This window comes from Ictidomys tridecemlineatus, chromosome 4, assembly GCF_052094955.1.
Source record: "Ictidomys tridecemlineatus isolate mIctTri1 chromosome 4, mIctTri1.hap1, whole genome shotgun sequence".
Classification (NCBI taxonomy): Eukaryota; Metazoa; Chordata; class Mammalia; order Rodentia; family Sciuridae; genus Ictidomys; species Ictidomys tridecemlineatus.
Window position 1 is genome coordinate 177891497 of NC_135480.1, and position 20619 is coordinate 177912115.

At 47.2% G+C, this 20619-nt stretch overlaps 1 protein-coding gene across 1 annotated transcript in view; it reads right to left on the minus strand.

Annotated features, from left to right (window-relative positions):
* Positions 1 to 20619, minus strand: part of Gabbr2 (gamma-aminobutyric acid type B receptor subunit 2) — a 352225-nt gene that overhangs the window by 136308 nt on the left and 195298 nt on the right. Inside the window, exons 5-6 of the mRNA XM_078047869.1 lie at positions 18346 to 18411; positions 12545 to 12745 (exon numbers count right to left, since the gene is read on the minus strand). Coding sequence (XP_077903995.1) covers positions 12545 to 12745; positions 18346 to 18411 — 267 coding nt within the window. The remainder of the gene's footprint in view (positions 1 to 12544; positions 12746 to 18345; positions 18412 to 20619) is intronic.

A 20619-nucleotide genomic window follows, 5' to 3' on the forward strand; every position in this document is an offset into this window, starting at 1 on the left:
CCCTCTGCACCCAGCACGGTCACCTCCCTGAATCCTCACAACCACTTCAGGAGATGGATGCCACCGTTCTTCCCATTTTACAGATGAGAAAACTGATTCAGAGCAAGGGGTTGGCAAAGGGCACAGGGGTAGGGAGGCACAGGGCTGTTCCACCTCCTCTCCTTCACCCACTGGAGTGAAGCTCTGTGAGGACAGAACGCATCACCAGGACCCCACACATGCCTGTGTAGACCCTTGGCCTCAGTTTCTCTGTTTACAAAATAAAGGAGCATACCTGTTTACACTTAATCCCAAATATCAAAGGTGATATCCCACTGTGTATCAATGTATCCATTTCCTTGCACCCTTGACAGTATTTTAATTTTAAAAATCATTGACAGAAAAAAATTAATTTTAATTTGCATTTCTCCTATTAATAACAAGAGTGAGCACCTTTCAAATATTGACCAGTAGTTTATTTCTTAATTAAATTTCTTCCCTATGCCATATTGCTATGGTGATAGTTAACATCTTTTAATGGTTTGTTTTAGTGCATCTTGCTATCTTTCCATCTTTTATTACTTGGCCATATTTTCTTTGATTTAAAAAAGTGATTTGGGTCCATTTCTGGTTGTTAATTCAGCTATCAGCTATTTTAAAGGTATTGAAAAATTACTTGGCTATTTAGTTTATTAATTAATTTCCTTAAGTATGAAAGAAATGTGGTACTTTGTCTCTGGATTTTGTCCCCATGAGCTTTCTCTGATGGACACAAAGGTATCTGAGGGTGGGGTGGTGTCTTTCGGTCAGTTTACCATCACTACAACAAAATACCTGAGATATTCAAATTAAAAAGAGAAAAGAATTATTTTGGCTCACAGTTTTGGAGGTTTCATTCCATGATTGGCTGGCCCCATTGTTTTGGCCTCCTATAGTGAGGAGTGCATGGTGGAGCAAAACCTCTCATATCACCAGCCAGGAATGAAGAGAAAGAGGAAAGGGTAAAGCCTCACTCTCCCCTTCTAGGGTATGCCCTAAATTAACCTGAGGACCTTCCACTAGGCCTCACAGTTCCACCACCCCTCTCAGGACCACCCCAGAGACGGAGCCTTTAATACACAGGCCTTTGGGGGACACGTATTCAAACCACAGCAGTGACCATTTTGAATTCTATTTGTTCAACCTAGTGACCACATTTACTTGATCCTTCTAGACAGTCCCAACCAGACCACGGTCCTCCAGTGTCCTTCAAGGTTTCCATGATCCTCTAACCTTGCCAGTATGGTCTCTCTAGGAGGTAACTAACTACAATTTTTAAAACTTTCTTGGTGTCGTTTTGTGTGTGTGTGTGTGTGTCTATGTGTACAACAAGGGGGCCTATATCCTATTGTTAATTAGCCCCTATCTTTTTACATATGCCACTTGTAAATCTATTTCTTTTCTACCTTAAAAAACTGTTCTTCCTTGGGACAAGGAGCAGGAGCAGGGCCAAGAACAGCAGGAATATGGCTATTGACCACATTTCTGAGTAGAGTCCTTGGAATGGAACACAGGTGTATCTGGGCTGAAAGGTGACCTTGTTCTTGCTGTGCTTGCTATCACCTTATATCCCAGCCATTCATCACTGTTCCTAGGTGACGCCAACCCAGTCTCCCTTGGGCCAAGCAATGACAGCAGAAGAAACGTAATTGTCGGAGAAAACAGTAATAGTTGTTCCTAAAGCAAGCCTCCAATTATTCAGGGCAGAAGAATTTCTTCAGTTGTAAACTTGACACTGAATGTTGATTAATTGCTCATCCTTTGGGGTCAAGTTTATTGTGCGGTACTAAAAGTTTCTGAGAAACTAACTTTATATAGACAGTCCCCCTTACTGACAAGTTGTGCTCCAGCATATTTTTGAAAGACAGTTGTTAAAACTTGGAACATATTTCCCCACAGAAACTAGGTTATAAATAGTGGTTAGGTTCCCAGGCTAGCCCACACAAGCTTGCTAGCCCACGATGTGACTAAACTTTAAGGGTCTGTCGTTCCAACAGAACCTAGCCTGTTCCCATTCCTGGGAACAGGAGAGAGGAAGACAAGGACACACCCTTCTCAATAGCTTCAGCTGCACCCCTAGGGCCATAACTGTCTGAACTCCAGCCCAGCACGGATGGGATGTCTGAGTCACAGCTTTGGTGGGAAGGAGCACCAGGGCATGTTTAGCTACTGGCTCCCACACTACAGTTAGCCAATCCCTCGGGGAGCTCATTGGAAATGCAGATTCTGGGGCCATATTTTGTTTCATTATGTTGATAAGTGAATTGCACATCTGTATTTTTTTTTTAATTTCAGGTTTCAAGTATACACAAAATGATGACCACTGAGTCCCTCCTGCAATATGATTCTTGGACCCTCACAATAGAAACTTCTAGATGTTTGTTGAGTCCCTCCTTAGCCTCTTCAGAGCTGGGAAGCTCATTATTTCTTCAGAATGAGCTTTTGCCTAAGAATGCCTGATGGCAATGAGAATGTTCTTCCAGGGGCAGAGCCGACACCTGCCTCCCTGACTTGGGTTCCATGTGCTACAACTTCCTGTGGAGCCACAGGAAGGCATCTGCTCCCTCCAATGCACATCAGCCCCACAGAGAGCTGAAGCCAAGGATGTTCTCACCCCATCCCAAGGTGGAGTTCTCCTGGCTCAGTAATCTCAGTTTAGACTCTACCACGACTGGGATGAAACAGCAAAGCTTCCATCAAGAGCATTTAACACAACAGAAAAAGATATGAAAATAGTTTTTAAAGCCTCAGACATTTACCAGGACAGTCAGGGAGGGGCCAACATTCTGGAGAGAAGGGAAATACTTTGAGGTGGGTCAGATATTGTTGCAGAGGGACTTGCTGTTTAGTTAGTAGGAAGCGCACTATAGAGACAGAAAACACTGAACCAGGGATTCCAGAGGCCCTTGGAAGGGGACTCCAAAACTGTAGTGCAGGGATACCAACACAGCCAGACTTGCAGGGCCAAGGACCTAGAGGAAGGAACTGTAGAAAAGGGAGTCTTGCATTTTGAGTGGCATTTTTAGTTCAAAAGTTGATAACTAAGCTGAATAAAGCAAGGGGCTAAGAAGCCAGTCAAAGAGGGTGAAGGAAACAAGCAGAACTGTTCGGAAATTCCACAGTATTGGGAAGACAAAATTTAGAGTACTAGGCCAGTAAAGACCCCAGGACTTCAGTTGAAAACACTAAGGATCACACACTAGGAATAAGGGCAAATCAAAACAGACCAGGCCTATGAAAACTAAAACTGAACCTGGAATCATTTAAATTCCTGATTGAATTACAAATTCAACTGCCAGCTTGAAGAGAAATAAATATTCACTAGAAAGATAACACCAGTAGCGACCACAATTTTCTTATATAATGCATTTAACTAAACCTTACCAGGTATACCAGAAGACAAGACCAGATGACATTTAATTTTTTAAAAAGGAAAAAAAAAACAAACAAACAGGTAATTAGAAATGAACACATGGGTGATCCAAATCTTGAAGTTATTATACATGAACTTTAAAATATCAAGGTTTATATATTCAAGAAAATACATTAAAAGATGCAGAACATCACCAGAGAATTGAAAGCTACAAAAAGGAGAGAGAGAGAGAGAGAGAGAGAGAGAGAGAGAGAGAGAGAGAGAGAGAGGGAGAGAGAGAGAGAGAGAGAGAGAGAGAGAGAGAGAGAGAGAGAGAGAGAGAGAATGGAAATTCTAAAAATAAAAAAATACAATAACTGAAATAAAGAACTCAATAGATGGGCAAAGCAGCATGTCTTAGTGGACTGAAGTTATTTAGGGGTAAATATTCAGACTGAAGCACAGGGAGGAAATAAGAAATGAGTATTGGAGATGCATAGATTGTATTGAAAATGTATAACATGTACAATTTTCATCTTGGAAGGTAAGAAAAGGGAATAGAAAGAAGCAATATTTAAAGGGATACCATTCTAGAATTTCCTCAAACACACACCAATCCACAGATGCAGGAAGTTCTATGAACTTCTGTGAATTTCAATGAAAATAAACACAAATCTCACTTCAGCACAGCATAAAAAACTGTCAAAGATCAAAGCAAAAGAAAAGTCTTGAAAGAAACTAGAGAGGAAAAAAAGATGCATTACTTTCAGAAGAGCAAAAATAAGCCTGACAGCTGATTTAAGAGAAGCAATGGAAGCCAGGAAACAATGGAATGACACCTCAAAGTGCTGAAAGAAAATAACAATCTAGAAGCTACACCTGGATTTTAAATTCTCAAGATCAAAGGTGAAATAAAATATCAGAAAATTATGAATTGAGAGAATTTGTCTCTCACAGTAAAAGAAGAACCAAGAGGAGTCCTTCAGACAGAAAAGTAGGATCATAAATAGAACAGAAATGCAGGAATGAATGAGAAGTAATGAAAAGTAATAAAAGATATAAGGGAAAGATATAAAGAAGCAATAGAAAATGTGAATAAGTGAAAAAATGATATCTGGGCTAAGAACATCCAAGAAAATCCTAAAGAAGAAGAACAAAAATTATAATGCCAGGCATCCTGTTTTATTATAAAACTCCAATAATCAAGACAGTACAGTATTTGTTATAAGATAGACAGAGCCAATGGAAGATAACTCAAAGTCCAGAAACAGATCCATACTCTGTACTGTCATTTGAATGACCATAGCATGGGTAGAGGGGTGGGGGATAATGGCCCCTTTCAATAAATGGTCCTGAATTAATTGAATGTCCATGAGGGAACAAAATGAATCTTGGTCTTATTTCAGGCCATATATAAATTCAATTTCATGTAGATTCCATATATAAATGTGAAAGATATAATAAAACTTCTAAAACACAGTGCATGAAAATATCTTCATGAGCTTTGGGTGGGCAAAAATCCTTTAACAAGACATAAATATACAGAAGCTGAATGAATTGAGTTACCTTAAAATTAAGAAATTCTATGCATTGAAATTAATCAATAGATTGAAAAGACAAACCACAGGATGGGAGAAGAGAAAGGCAATACAAAGAACCACTCAAAGATCCATATTGAGAATATAAAAGAATTTCTACATTCAGGGCCACCTGAGTTGAAAAACAAAAATGACAAACCATTAGGAAACAGACAGAGAATCCAATAAGAAAAATAGGCAAAAGACCAGAACAGGGAATTAGAGAGGGTATCAAAATGACCCTTAAAGTTACGAAAAGATGCCCAACTTCATTAGTTATCAGAGAAATGCAAATTCAAACTAAAACAAGATACTGCTGCACACCCACCAGGAGGGCTAAAATTAAAAGGTGACATCACCGAGCGCGGGTGAGCATGAGAACCAACTGGAAGTCTCTCTCACTGCGGGTGGGTGTGTACGTTGGTCCAACCACTTTAGAAAGCTGTTGGCAGTGTCTGCTGGAGCCGAACATATGCTCACCCTGTGACTCAGACACCCCACCCCGAAGGGTGCACCTGATAGTAAGGCACGCAGGAATAGTCATCAAAATACACCAGCTACCTAGAAATAAATCAAATAGAACATGTGCAGGAATTCTACACAGAAAATTACAAAACATTTCTGGGAGCGATTAAAGAAGACCTAAGTAAATTCAGGGATATACAAAATTCATGGATTGGAAGGCTGTATTACCAAGATGCCAGTTTTCCCCAAATCAATCTACAGATTCAGTAAAATTCCAATAAAAACTAGAGCAGGATGGTGTGTGGTACATAAACTGGCAACTGGATTAAGAAACAGACAGAGATGTTAAGAATAGCCAAGGCAATCTTTAAACTAGGGAAGTGAAGGTGGTGGAATGAAAAAAAATCAGACAAACAAATGGAAGGAAAATGAAGTTTAGAAATAAAACCAAATATCTGGATGAGGTGCACACCTGTAATACCAGCAACTTGGGAGGCTGAGAAAGGAGGATCACAAATTCAAAGCCAGTTTTAGCAACTTTGTGAGGCCGTAAGCAATTCAGCGAGACTCTCTCTCTAAATAAAAAATAAAAAGAGCTGAGAATGTGGCTTGGTGGTTTTAAAGAAATAGAACCAATATACAGTCATGTAATTTATGACAGAGGTGATATGGTAGCACTCTGTGGGAAAGGGGGACTTTCAATCAACAATGCTGGGTCCATTAGCTATATGAAAAAGAAAAAAAAATCTTGATCATTACCTCACAATAAAGCTTCAAAAAGACAAAGTAGGAAAATATAATCATGGCCTTGGGAGAGTTGCTATTAAAATAAAGAATTTCTGTTCATTAAAACCCCCCATTTATAGGACTTCTAGGACCTAGAGGCAATGGAGACTGCATTTAAATAAACCTTTCCAAAGCTCCTAGACTATATTAAATAGCTTTAAAAAAAAAGCTATAAAAATTCTATACCAAATCTTACCCTGCCCAATAATTGAAGACAGAGAATTCTAAAATAAAATAAAATAACTGAGCACAAAGAGAAAAGTGAGCAAAGATAACTGAAAGCAGACCAAGAAAGGTGTGGCAGAGACAGAAGATGGGAGCCATTTAAAAGAACTAGAAAATGACCAGAACAACAAATCCACTCTCAATCTGAAGACATTACAGAAAGCATCTGGACAGGTTTCAGAACATGTACTACAGGAAAGGGACTTCAAAGCACTTGTATTCATCTAGAGATGTATAGAACTGTTTGTAGCAGCACCCATGTGATGCCTCCAGACTCAGAAACTCCAATGTTGACCCATGGCAAGATGCGTAAATTGTATTACATTCACACAGTGGAATACTATACAGCAGTGCAAATGAAAAGGTATCTGCATCTCACTAAAATAATAAAAAGGGGAAGGCTCAAAGGACTTTGTTTATTTCAAGTTCAACAGCAGGTGTCTGTTTAGTGATGGAAGCCAGAATAACAGCTGCCACTGGTGGTGGGTGCCAACAGGCACAGGGCATAAGGAGTGCTTCTGGGTTAATAGTCCTATTCTTTTTCTTGACCTGTGTAGTGGTCATGTGGATGGTGTTATATTAAGAAAAAAGAATCTAAAAAATAAAAATAATCCTAATACCTCCAGCTGACATGGGCTACAAACTCTTCATCAATCCTTTCTCCTCCTGTTGGGCTCTTTCCTTGATGAAGAAAGAAACTAAAATTTACTGAGCACTGACTGTGGGTTTGACACGTGGTAAGATACTTCCTACTGTATAACCTTCTCTACTTCTTACAAATCTGAGAAAGAGCTGTTACTGCCCCAGTTTTATGGAGAAGCAAAAGCAGAGACTAAATGACTTGTCCAACACCATTGTGCTATTCTCAGGTTCATCTGCATGTAGCAACAAACATATGATCAGTGACTTCAGTCAGTGTCTTTCCTTTCATGTAAAAGTTGTCCACAGGCAGGCAGAGCAGGGCTGCTGTGACAGCTTCACAGTGTAACCAGAGACTCAGGCTCCCATCTGTTTCACAGCCCCAGAATGAAGTTTCCTTCCCAAGGTCACCTCATGGTCCAAGGTGGCTGCTAGAACTCCAGCAATCCCATCTATTACATTCTAGCCAGCATAAAAGTGAAGAAAAGAAAGGAGCCAGGTCCTAACCTAAAGGATGCTTTCTAGAAGTCTCATATTTCTACTTGGTCAGGCTTAGAATCCTGGCCACATCTAGCATGGGAGTCTGGGAAATATACATTGTCAGTGGCTTGGCAATATATCCAGATAAGGTTGAATTGAGTTATTGAGGTGGAAGGCAGGAAGACAGGTATGGATGTTGGGGTAGACAACCAGCCATCTGCCTGCCAGCTGGAGTGTGGAAGAGCCAAGATTCCAATCTAACCAGCAGATCCTCCATAGGCCACCAACACCACCCCCACACCTCCAGCCTGTGTCCCTCGGCCACCCTGTTTCCCAGAAAGTGAACACCCAGGGAAGCAGGCAGGGCAAGAGCCCCAGGGGAGGGCCGCAGGGCACTCTGAGGCTGGGCTCCGAGCCCCTTCTCCATGGTACCTCCCCTCCCCCACCCCAGAGCCTTGAACTTCCCTAAAGCTGTCAGTGCTGGCTCTCAGTGCTTGGTCTCAGTGCTTGGTCTCAGTGCTTCCGTGGCAGAGGTGAGGGGTGGAAGCCTTCCTGGGTCAGGGCCCTGGGGTAGAGGGCCAGCGGGCTGTTGGACACTCCATTGTGCTGGGCACGGGAGGTTCTCGCCAGAAGCCATCACAGATCCTCCAGAGAAGGAGGCCTGGCTGGAGGCCGGGACCTCGGAGCCCTGCTGGCTTCAGGGCTCTGTGAACATCTGGTTCCTTGGACCAGCTGTCCCAGCAAGGGACGGTACTGGGAGACAGATGTCCTCCCTGGGGAGGCTGAGCCACCTCAGGGCTAGCAGATCAGGGCTGCAGATGTCCACAATAGAAACTTAAGGGCACTTTGAAACCTGAGAGGGGACACTGGAAACTGCCAATGCCACTTTGCAGGAACTTTGTAGGAACAGCGATTGGGACCCTCCTCCAAGACCAAGCTGGTCTTCATAGCCCAGAGCCAGTGCCCAGAGGTTGTCCTCGGGAGGCTATGGGGCCAAGACCAAGCTCTGCACACTGTCCCCAAGTTGGAAACCCAGCAGGACGCTCCTGTGCTCCCATGACCTTGTCATTCTTCGCCAACCGACACACGTCTAGTGGCAGTAAGCAGCCAGGGCCATCCCTGAGGCCAGACAGACACCTGGAGGAGGCCCTGGAGGCTGCATCCTGGAGCACCCCTCTGTCACCTGCTCTTGTGACTTTCTTCCAGGGAGTCCTGGGTCCTGGGAGAGTCCAGGTGATACCACTGCTGTGTCCTGCAGCTGTGTTTGTCACCATACTGCATTTCCAGAGCCAGGGAGCTGAGCTGCCAGGACCCAGGAACCAACTGACCTAAGCCTCACACTTGCAGTTGAAGAGATGGAGGCCTAGCATGGAGGCCCAGGGCAGGGTGGGACCAGCAGAGGCCCTGGAGTAACAGGTATGAGTGTGAGGGCTTCTGGATGTCCTGATCACCAGGTCCACAGGTCCCAAGAGGCCGCTTCCCAGCAGAGGTCCACTGAGGGGACACGGGCCATGTCACGGCCTTGCAGATGGGAGAGGACGCCGAGTCAGGACTCAAGAGCCCTGGCTTCAGGATTTGCCCCTGGCCTGCCATGTGAGCGCAGGTCAGGTTCCTGGGGCTGCCAGCAAATTTCCCCAAACTGGAAAACACTGGAAGTGTGTTTGTTCACAGAGGCCACAAGTCCAAAAGCAGAGGCGGAAGTCCTCGCCAGGCCTTGGCAGGGCTGCTCCCCCAGGCTCCTGGGGAGTCTACGGCTTCTCTCCCAGCCCCAAGGCCACTGCGGACCCCAGGTCCAGGGTCCGCCTCCTGCACGGCTTCTCCTCTGCCAGCCTCCCAACCTGCTCGCACAGGGACGCATGTCAGTGGACTTGGGGCCCCTGGGGAGTCCAGGAACCCAGCTCCACGGCCTTAAGCTAACCACATCTGCAAACCATCCCTTCCCTGTCACAGTCCCCAGGCCCCAGGTGGGACGCACTGTGACCTCGAGTGCATCCCTTCCCTCCTGCCCTGAGCTTCCTCATTTGTGAACCAGGAACCAGGCAGCAGGTTACAGTCTACAAGCCTTTGCTTGTCCTAGAGGACACTACTGGGTCCAAAACACGCATCCCTCCAGCCACCCATGCCCAGCTGACCTGGCCCCCAGCAGTCCTGTGCAGAGAAAAATGAACTTGGAGAAACATTTCTCAACTCCAGAACTTTCTTTGGTTATTTGACACTCTGACAGCTGGCCGAGGAAGCAGGCTCGTGGCCAGATCACAAACAGGAACACTTCAATCCATTTGGGACCACATTCCCTCAGAAGGGCGTGTTCCACAAGAGCAAGCACAGCTGGGTGTGGGTCAGGACTTGATAAATACAACCTGTGCAGGGCAGGACCAGGGTGAAGCAAATGAAGCACAACTTCAGGTACGAAATTTAAGGGGGAGCCAAAAAAAAAAGCCTCAGGAATCAGAATAAAAACACTTAATACCATATTTTTAATCACATTTTTTGTACTAATTTTGATTATTTTTAAAAGCACAGGATATGCGTGCACAAACACACACACACACACACACACACACACACACACACACACACACCCCAGGGATTGAACTCAGGAGCACTCAACTATTGAGCCACATCTCCAGCCCTATTTTGTATTTTTAAATTCAGGGACAGTTTGTGTACAAGCAGTGACTTGAAAAATCGCACTCTATATGTGTGATATGAAATGAACTGCATTCTGCCATCATATAAAACAAATTAGAATAAATAGATAATTAAAATAAAAATTTAGAGACAGGGTCTCACTGAGTTGCTTAGCGCCTTGCTTTTGCTGAGGCTGGTTTTGAACTCGTGATCCTCCTGCCTCAGCCTCCAGAGCCGCTGTGCCCAGCTTAACACATATTTTTAAAATCCTTGATTACTGAGGTTTCTGACACCCCTTTAAATTTTGCCCTGAGGCCCCACACCACAACTTTAAGTCGCCTGGAAGGGCTGAGGCCGTTGGGTTTGCAGGAGGGATGCCAAAGCTAGACCAAAAGCTGGACCTCTGCAGGGCCCGAGTGGTCCGTGCGCGGAGTCTCCCAGCGGGGAGAGGGCAGTTAAGGAGGAAGCAGTCAGTCCTCTGCCGCTGGTCGATCTGGGTCTGGTGACACCTGACTGGAGATCTCCAGGAGCAGCTGGGACTCCCGACCACAGGGCCATGGAGGCCGCAGGCTTTTCTCCACTGTCCTGTCACTCAGGACATCAGAGGAAATGCCAGCTCCGCTTCAGCAGCTGCAGGGACAAGTACTGGCCCCCTCACTTGCAGAGCATTCCTGACCACCCTGCCCCACCCTGGGGGCCCCCGAACGTGGGTCCCCTATGGCTCTGGGGTGAGGCAACAGCCCTGAGGTCCTTGTGCATGGGATGGTGCAGGATAGAGGCTGGTCTCCTTCCCAGCCCCAGTGAAGAAATAAGAGTCGGGGTGCGAGGTGGTGGTGGGGGGTGTTGTTCCAAATGACAAAACATCTCCAGAAAACACCCGAGGAATGATCCCCCCAAGGGGTGCTTCTGAGCTGGGCTCCCGCCCCTGCGGGGCTCCACCCTGCCTGAGATCGACGCTCCCAAATGGCACCCGGGTGCCTGGGGCCACCCCTGCTGCGCTCCCTGGGTTTCAGGGGAGCCACCCAAACCTTGGATCTTCCTCCGTCTCACACTCTTTGCTTTTTATCATACTTTGCTTTTGCTGGGTTTTTTTCCCCTTAGTTTTTGTATTTTCCTCATATTTTGTACTATTTTCAGATTAAAATATAGGGTATTCCCAGACCCAAGTGCCTTAATAAATCGCCAACATTGACGCCCTTAAAAATAACATTTACCAAAATGAGTTATATCTGTTCATTATTTAACATCTCAAATTTTTTTTTACGTACACATTGATTGTTGTCTGAAAATATTTCTTTCAGTGTTTTCCAACCAGGAGCCAACATGATCTAAAGAGTTGTTTACAAAAATGTGTCCTAATGATTTGCTATTTTTTGACAAACCAATAAATCATTTGTGTAGAGTTGTCTTTGATTGAGATTAAATAATGAAAGAAGCTAAATATGTATATAAGGAAGGTTTTTCTGGAAATGCAATCGGGTCTGCAGGAACCCTGGGTCTGGGTCACAACACAGAGGAAATGGAAGAGCCCTGTGTCCTGCTGACTGGACCCAGCTGAAGGTCGGAAGTGACAAGGGGTGCTCCATTCACCAGGACCATCACCCTGAGTTTTGGTGACAGGCACATTGATGGAGAACGGCGTCCTTCTGAAATGCCATCACAGATACCATCTTCCCAGGTCCTGGCACAGCCTTGCCAGATAAGCAGGACAGGGCTAGTGACCTCCAGGGACAGCACAAGGGCCTGAGCACCTCGGCACCTTCCCAAGGCCCTGCCCAGCTGAAACAGCACCCTGTGCCAGCACCACGCTGGTCACCTGTACAATTGCTCTGCCAAGCCCACAGCCCACTGACCCCTTATCCCCACCTTGAGGGTGTGACAGAGGCTCAGAGAACCCAAGCTCAAGGTCATTCTGCGGGTAAGTGATGAAGCTGAGTTCTGACCCACTTGGCCGGTTCATAGCACCCAAAGTCCGCTGGAGGGTCTTTCCCCTCCTCCCAGAGAGCACCAATAAGATGAGGCATCAGTTAGACGAGAGATGACAGTCCAGGCCAGAGCAGCAGGGAGTGACACTCTGGCAGGGCCTTTTAGGCCCTGAGGTCAGTGTGGTGAAGGTCAGGTACGCCATCTCTTACCTGTACACCATGCTAGGTACCTACAGAGTAGCAACTCAATTCCCACAGCTTCCTAGAGCCCAGTGACTATCCCTGACTGAATTACAGGTACGTGAAGCTCAGAGAGCTCCAGTGATTTGCTCAAAGTCACATAGCAACATCTAGAGCAATATCGGTGCATCTTCCACCAACATTATCAGGCAAGATGGTCAAAAAAGATGGGCCTGGAGCTAAGGTGGACGAGTCAAGGCACTGACCTTTCCTGAGATGGTCTTGATCTGTTTGGAGCTCAGGGGTTCGAAGTCCACACCGATGTAGCCTTCCATGGCGGCGAGTAGATTCTTCCGGACGCAGCGGGAGGAGTTGGCCTCCATGTGCACCTGCTCCCACCAGGAAGGCTCGTACCAGCCAGGGATGATCCACTGGTACTTGCTGCCGTACATGTTCTCCTCGAAGGCCTGCAACAGAGGGAGGCTATGAAGGCACTGAGCGTCAAGCATCTGTCCAGGGCCCAGAGGATTTATTAATTTTTCTATCATTGTTCATTTTCAATTTTTCCAACTAGGTTCTTTCAAAGTACCTAGGATAATTTACATTCATAGTAAAATAATGAATAAAAAATGAAATGAATAATGAATAAAAATGAAAACATAAGGGCTGAGTAAAATACAAACTATAATAAGTCTGCAGGAGGTAAAGGGAACCACACATGAACAAGCAAATCAAGGGTTCCAACCCAATACATGATTTAGCTGCATATTACAGCATGAGCTTCCTGGAGGACCAAAAGAAAAGGGTAATAAAATTATTTATTATGTAGCTGTCATTACCAATAAATTAAAAAAATCAGCTTTTTGGAAAAACAATGTTTTCTAGTCGTTAGCCCCAAACACGCCTCATATGGAGGACTCTGTCAATAGCCAGCATGGCATCAAGACAATTTCTATAACAGATTTCATAAAAGCTGTTATTTTTTTATAGATCTTTATTAAAAGCTGAGGTCATACCTCAAAACATAACCCCAGGGAAGCAATTTTCAAGGGGCCAAGATATTTAATCTGGGTGGACAGTTTATTTACCATGCCATTTGGCAAAGTGAGAAGTATCTCTGAATTTCTACCGGCAGCCTGACGTGCATAAATTGACATCCTAAACCCAGGTCTCTTTCATGTGTATGCATGACACACATCTGCTGTGACTGTCATTCACATTTACTCTGGGAGGCAGTCGGGGCAGGGTTTATCATTCTCACTCTAGAGAGGAAGAAACTGAAAATAAGAAAGGGAAATTAACTTTTCCAAGGTCACACAGCTAGGGAGGAAAGTCTGTCTGGGGACCTAGTTCTGCCTGCTGTGAGACCTCAGGGCCACACTGCCTGCTTCCCAATTAAACAAAAAGGCTTCGGAATGCTCCGATGCACCTCTTTTTGGCTTTAATTCTTACTGCAATTATCACATACTAAAGGAAAAGCACCCTTGGATAGCTTTGGTGCACGCAGAAAAATCCTTCGTTAGGAAGGCATGCTCCACCAGGGTTCAGAATAAATTTCTTGGTATGGATCCTGTCCTCAGGGATGGAGATGCCCAGAAGGGATTTCAGAGCAGCTTGGCGGATGGAGATGCCCAGGCGCTACCTCAATGCACAGGCGTTGAAACTTGAACCTTCTGCGACCCTTCAGGCCTTCGCAGGGTGACACCTACAGTAGAAGGTCGTGTGGGAAACATTTGTGTCCCACCCTGCTATCCCTTGGCCTAGATCAGGGTTGGCTGAAGCTGGAGGACCTGGGGAGAGCAGCTGGGGAGGTAGATGAGGCTCTGGGACTCTAGCTGCGCTCAGAGGCTGCAGGAGGCCAGGCACTCAGCGCTCCCTCTCCTCCCCACGTCCTGGGAGGTGCCTGCTCTAAATCTCCCTTATCTTGCATTGTGAGGTAGCGCAGGCCTGTGATCTCAGCAACTCCAAAGGCGGAGGCAGGAAGATTGCAAGTTGGAGACAAGCCTCCAACTTGGGGAGACTCTGGCTCAAAAAATAAAAAGGACTAAGAAATCGTCCAGTCACAGCTTGAAAGTCCAAAGAATAGGATTCAAGATCCACTTTTGAAGTATCCCACTTTTCTCAGCAAAACAGATAACCTCTTTGGAAGCGTTCTTGATCTTGCAGGAGTGTTAGGAAGGTGTGTTGGCTGAGCTACAGGTGCACAGCGAGGACCTGAAGGGATCCTCCGTTCACACACGGGAGCAGCTTTTCCTCGCTGATGGAGGACAACATCCGGGTGGGAACTGCTGTTCAGCACCCAGCAAGGGTAGCACAGTGGGGCTCTCAGTGCCAGTTCTGTGGCCTGCCAGTCTCCTCTTGAGTTTTCCAGAAAACAGAAGCTCGGTTCATGTAAATGAAAACATGTTTTGCTTTAAACATTATTTTTGATGAATCTAAAACTTTTTCCAGCATAGCTTCTGACCTTCAGGGGGAAAAAAAAAAAGAGAGAGAGAGTCCATCCAACAGCACAGGCTCCCCACCACAGGCCAGCCAGGTGATTCCCACAGCAGCTGCTCCGCTGGCCTCCTCATCCCAACTCCGTGCAGAATGCAGAGCAGATCCCGTCTCCCTGGGGTGGTTAAGAGATAAGTGAGATAAGATGTGCCAAGCCTGCAAAGGTTCGCTCAGGAACAATCCGCTGCTCCTTCTTTTCCTGCACTCCTCTAGGCCACGCACAGTGATGCTCTCAGGCTCACAGAGGACGGCTCCAAATGCCCCAGATGACCGTGCTCAGATCCAATGGCCTCCAACCTACCCATGCCTGGTCACAGGACCACACAGGACCTCTGAGGGGGGCTAGTAGCTGGGGGATCATGTCTGCTGGGTCTCCAGTACTTAGCCCAGTGCCCTGTATACAGGAGGCACTCAATAAGCGGTTGTGTCATGACTGATGTATTGTACTTCCCATTTCTGCAGCTGCCTGGGCTTTGATTTTCTCTGACAGTGGTGGACAGGTGGTGTCAGGGTCTGAGGTTGTGGAATGGAGCCCGTGTGTGATAGATGGCCCTGAGCTCACGTTCTCCAGCCCCATGAACAGCACTGGTACTTACTAGCGGCACACATTAACCCTGATGTGCATTTTTTAAAAACAAAATCCATTTCCTTTTTTTATTAAGGTTTCTTTTGTCTCCTCCCCTCCCCTGCAAGAGGACATTTCCCAGGTGGAGGTGCAGCTCAGTGGTAGAGCGCTTGCCTAGCAGATGTGAGAAACTGGATTCGATTCTCAGCACCACATATAAATAAATCAAATAAAGGTCTATTGACGGCTAAAAAAAAGTTTACAAAATAATTTTTAAAAAGGAGGAACATTTCCTTTTCTGTTAAGATTCCCAACAACAGTAGCAAGGAACCCTTCACATGGGCCAAGCAGTCATAGCTGGGATGAGGCTCCTACTTTTAAATGAAGCCACCACCCAATGACCCACCCATCAAGGAGCACTGCTTCTATCCTAGAGATGAGGCAGCTGGGGACCAGACAGTTAAAGTGACCTGCCTAAGGACACACAGCTGGCAGTGCTAAAGTCAGAACCTGGATCAGAGTGCTGGAGAACTTAGCTGAGACCACCCAGGACACAGGAGAGGACCAAAGCCACACTGCTGCTGGCCATGTGCTGGAGCCAAGATGAATACATGGCCACAGGGCTATAAAAAGGCCTTGCATTGGCCTTCTGCACTCCCACTGAGTGGCCATTCCAATCTCAAGAGCCCAGCAATGGCCACGAGGTCTGCAAGGATGGTGAAGCATCTGGATGGTGAAGCCATGGTGGCGTCCCTCTGGTCAGGACAGGAAGGCTCTTGAGGGGGTCTCTGCTCTGAGCAGCCCCTCCTTCCTCAACACCTCCTTCTCCATGGACCAACACGTGGGCTCGCACCAGACCAGAAGCCCCCGCCCCACGCTCCTGGGGAGCTGCAGCGGGAAGACTCCGGCCGGCCGGAGTCCAGCCAGAGCGCAGTGAGCCCCTGTGCGTGTGGGAGGCAGACTGTCAGGCCATCTGTCCCAGAGCAGAAGCCGCGACTACAGAAAGCAAAATTGTCCCCGCAGGTGCAGGGCATGAGGTCGTAGGAAGGCGGCCCGGCTTCAGTCTGAGCAGAGCAGAGGTTCTGCTGGTCTCCATCCGGAGCCCGCCTGCACGTTGCGCGGCACCGTCCTGGGTCATTTTTATTTACTGTTATTCTTTTTCCTGGAGTTACGACTCTTCTTCATTTGACCAGCATCAACTTGCACAGCACGTGAGCTTCTTGCAAGGTCTGGGAGTCCCCAAGGGTAAGACTCAGTTCTCCTTCCAAAGTGCTCTCCAAATTGGAACTTCGTTTTCCTTTCCAAAATGGGTCCTCGGTGTCAAGGGCGAGGTGTAAAGGGTTTGGGATGAAATTATTAAATGTCTATGCTCCGTATTTCTGGCTGTTCTTGTTTCCCTCCTCTGATTTCACTGTGGAAAGGCCCCTCTTTATCCTCACTGATTCATGGGATGCTCCACATGTCATGGAGCCCATCAGCAAGTGCACCAGCCAGCCAGACGCTCCATCTTCACACTCGAGACCCCCATGGTGAAACAGGCAAACAAGGGCACTGGTCTTTACCAAGCACCCGCCATGCTTAGGGCTGTGCAGAGGGTGTTTGTAATCCCAGGTGACCATGACTGCAGCCACAGCTCTGTTCTTGTTCCTGGTCCCCTTTTGGTCCCTTTCTTTCCTGAAACGGGGCACCAGGGTGGGCAGGACACTCCAGGCCAAGTCCCCAGCAGACAGCAGGGTGATGGCGATGGGGGGGGGTGACAGCTTCATCCTGGTGTGTGCATAAGTCTGAGGTCACCTTGGTCCTTTGGAAGTTGTGATCACACTGGTGACCCCTGTCATAGACCCTGTGCTAAATGTGGGGTCAGCTGAGACCACCCCAGAGGCCCCTTCTGGGGTCAGCATACACTGTTCCTCAGCTGGGCCTTGAACTTCAGCCAGCCCGGTTGTTCTAATGTAACTCATATCAGAACCATTAGATTTCATTTTCCTGGAGTTGATCAAACATCAAACATTCCAGCCTATTCTGGTTCTTTGCACCCTGGCTCTGTCACCCAGTGCATTTCATGACCTCTAAGATTCCTACAAGCCTGCTCTTTACAACCGCCTCCAAGCTGCTCACACAGAGGTAAAAGAGAACAGCTCTGTGGCCATCACCAGGGACTACACCTAGAACACCTTCCGTCAGAGGAGGCTCTTAGGCAGACAGTGCTCCCTAGCCTGCCCTCATCCTGTTGGCTTTTCTCCTGACCCAGGTGGAGGAGGGGAGCTGGGAATCAAAAACAGAAACAGGCTTCCTTCCTGGGTAGCTAAGGTCGAATATCATACAGAGAGATGTTCCTTTTTTTTAGATCAGATTGGGACTGAAGCAGGGACTGAAGCTTGGCTTGGCCACGAGTTGGCTGAGCTGTTGGACAAGCCCTCCACCTCTCTGGGACTCTATTTCCTTCTCTGTAAAATGGGACAACTGTAGCTGCTTCATGTGATTTTTTTTCTTTGTGTTTGAATTATTTTTGTATTAAAACAATAGCTTTTATTAAAGTATAATTGACATGCAATTAGACTTCACGTGGTTTTGAAGATTAAATGAGGTAAGGTCTAAGAGGGACCTGGTCACTTGTCACACACCAACCAACCATAAAGGATTTGAGGTGAGACAATGAAGGATTGATGGTCTGTCCTGGACTTAGCTCTGAGCCCTGCTTGCACGACCAGGCAGGCTGAGTCACTCACACCTGTGCACACAGCTGGGCCTCCCTGTGCAGGACACAGAGCAGGCCCAGCAAAGCGCAGCCAGGCTGAAAGCTGGGAAGGGGCTGAATGGCTTCAGCAGGGGGCACTGATGCTTCAGGCTGGGAGATGTGGGCAGGGCTCTGAGCCTGGGGGGCTCCCTGAAAAGAGGAAGCATCAGTGAGCACCAGGCTTCAGCTCCCTGTCTCTAGTCCTGTGACAGTCCTCGCCCCAGCTGTGACACCCAGTGGGGACACAAGGGCTTGGTCACTTTACTTACACAACAGAACACTTTTGCTGCCATATTCTGGTCAAACTGGCCAAGGATGATCCTCACATCATTGCCCTGTAAAGAGAAGAACACACATGTGAGAGCCAGCGGGTGACAGGCATGGCCCGGGGCTTAAGGCCACAGGCAGGACACATTCCTATGCCCCAGGCAGTACCCCCATCCCTCCCAGCCTGGTTCCCAGCTCCTGCAGGAATCCTCCCTGGTCTGGGGCAGCCAGGGGCAGGACTGCATCCAAAGCAGATGACGCTGAAGAGCCTGGGGTACAGGCCATGCCTGGAGGGTGCTTCCTCCCTTCCACACAGGGAAACTGAGGCCAGAGGAGGGGAAAACACAAGACTCCAGTCAATCACACTCCCCCATTGTGTTCTAGACTTTTCTATCTTTTCAACAACCAACCAGCCCCTCAGGGCACTCTTAGAGCCCCCAGAGGTTCCTGGTTAGAGGTCCCAGAGGCTCTCCATGATTGTTCAAATCTCAGCTCCTTTTCCTGTCCCAGCTTCAGTTTCCTCATCCAGAAGAGGGGGGATAATGGTGGAACTTACCTGACAGGATTGCTGGGAGAATTGAGTGAGATAATAACCCTCATGATGTGTTTACCACATAGCAAGTTCCCATAGGAACTGGAAAGCCTTAGTATTTGAGAATTTTCCCCAGCCCACCTTCATTTCTAAGGTAAATCTGTACTTGCAAGCTCCATAAATGGGACACTAGTGATCTCAATGTGGTTAACAGGTGCATACTGTACAACAACCCTTGTAACTCATTCATTCAACAAACATGTAACAAGTGGCTGCCTGAGGGTCCCTCCTGGGTCAAGGTAATGGGTCTTACATCACTTTCTGGGGACTGGGGTACAGTGTAGGCCCTGACCCATAGAGATTGGGCCAAAGAAAGATGGGCTGGGCATGAGGCCCGGCCTCCACTCAGCAGCCAGGAGGCCCAGCAGCCAGGAGGCCCAGCAGCCAAGAGGCCTAGTCCAACAGGAGATGTCATTCTCCTGCAGGTCTCTACCCGCCCCCCCCCCCAAGCAGGCCTCAGGCCCTTTGATGCACCAAGAAGGGAAACATGCCTTTAAAGATCAGTTTTTAGCATCTTTCGAAATTGGAAAGTGCTGACTAGGAAGCCATCTTACTCATCGTGTGCTTGTGCAAAATAAAAAAGGCCTGCATTCTAAAACCATCCTTCGTTTGCAAGCAAGAATGGAAAGAGAGAGAGTGAGGAAAAAAAAAAAAAAACTCGCTCTGAAAGGACTTTAAAGGATCGTTAACAGAGCAGTTGAAGGAAAGCAGGCCTTTGTCTGCAATGCTATAAAAAGTTCCAAGCTGCTTCCGATCATGGACAGACTCCCAGGCACACTGCTTGTTGGGTGAAATCTTTTGGCCTTTCTTGCTGCTAATAGTATCTGTCCATCCATCCAGCCAGCCAGCCCAATATTTAATGAGCATCTACTTTGTGCCAAGCCCTGTGTTGCTCAACATGGTATGGTAGAAAGAGCTTATTAGAATTCAGAGTCAAGAGAGATCTGGGCTCAAATCCCAGCTCCACCACTAACTAGCTGCACACCCTTGGTCCTGATCACCTGGAGCCGCAGTTTCATCTCAAAAGCAGGGATGTTCCTTCTTGACATGCTGGTGTAGGAGGCATGATAATGACACCTCAGCTCCTCCCTAAATGCTGTTGTTCTTCTGAGAGCTCTTTCCTCCCCTAGCTCTCCCTGGGCAGCCTCATTCATGACCCCAGCCACAAATGCCCTGTCTGTTCTGTGAACTCTCAAATCTCAGTCCCCAGCCCAGACTCTTGTTCAGCTGCCCCGGGACACCTTGGGATCCTCCCAGCGCCTCCAGCACACGCCTGAAGCTGAACTCATGATCCCTCCCAGCAAGCCCCTTCCTCTGCTCTATTTTCCATCTCTGGGAACCATACTGCCACTCACCCGAGTTGGGAATCTGAGAGTCACCTGAGGTTCACTCTTCTTCACCTCCAAAGCCAGAACCTTCACCAGGGCCTGGTGTTTCTGTCTGCTCACTATCTTCAGAATCAGCTCTGTCCCCCAGCCCCAATACCCTGGTTTAGTCATGGTCCTTCCTTCTTTCCTTTGTGGACAGCTGGACCTCACCTTTGGTCCTGCCCAGCCACCCAGTCTCACAGGGCAGATGTAGGAGTCATGCCTAGATCCAAATCTGACTATGAAATCTTTTTATGGCTCCCGAAGTTTACAGATCAAACCTGGAGCTCAGGATTCTTTACCACGTGACTCCTGCC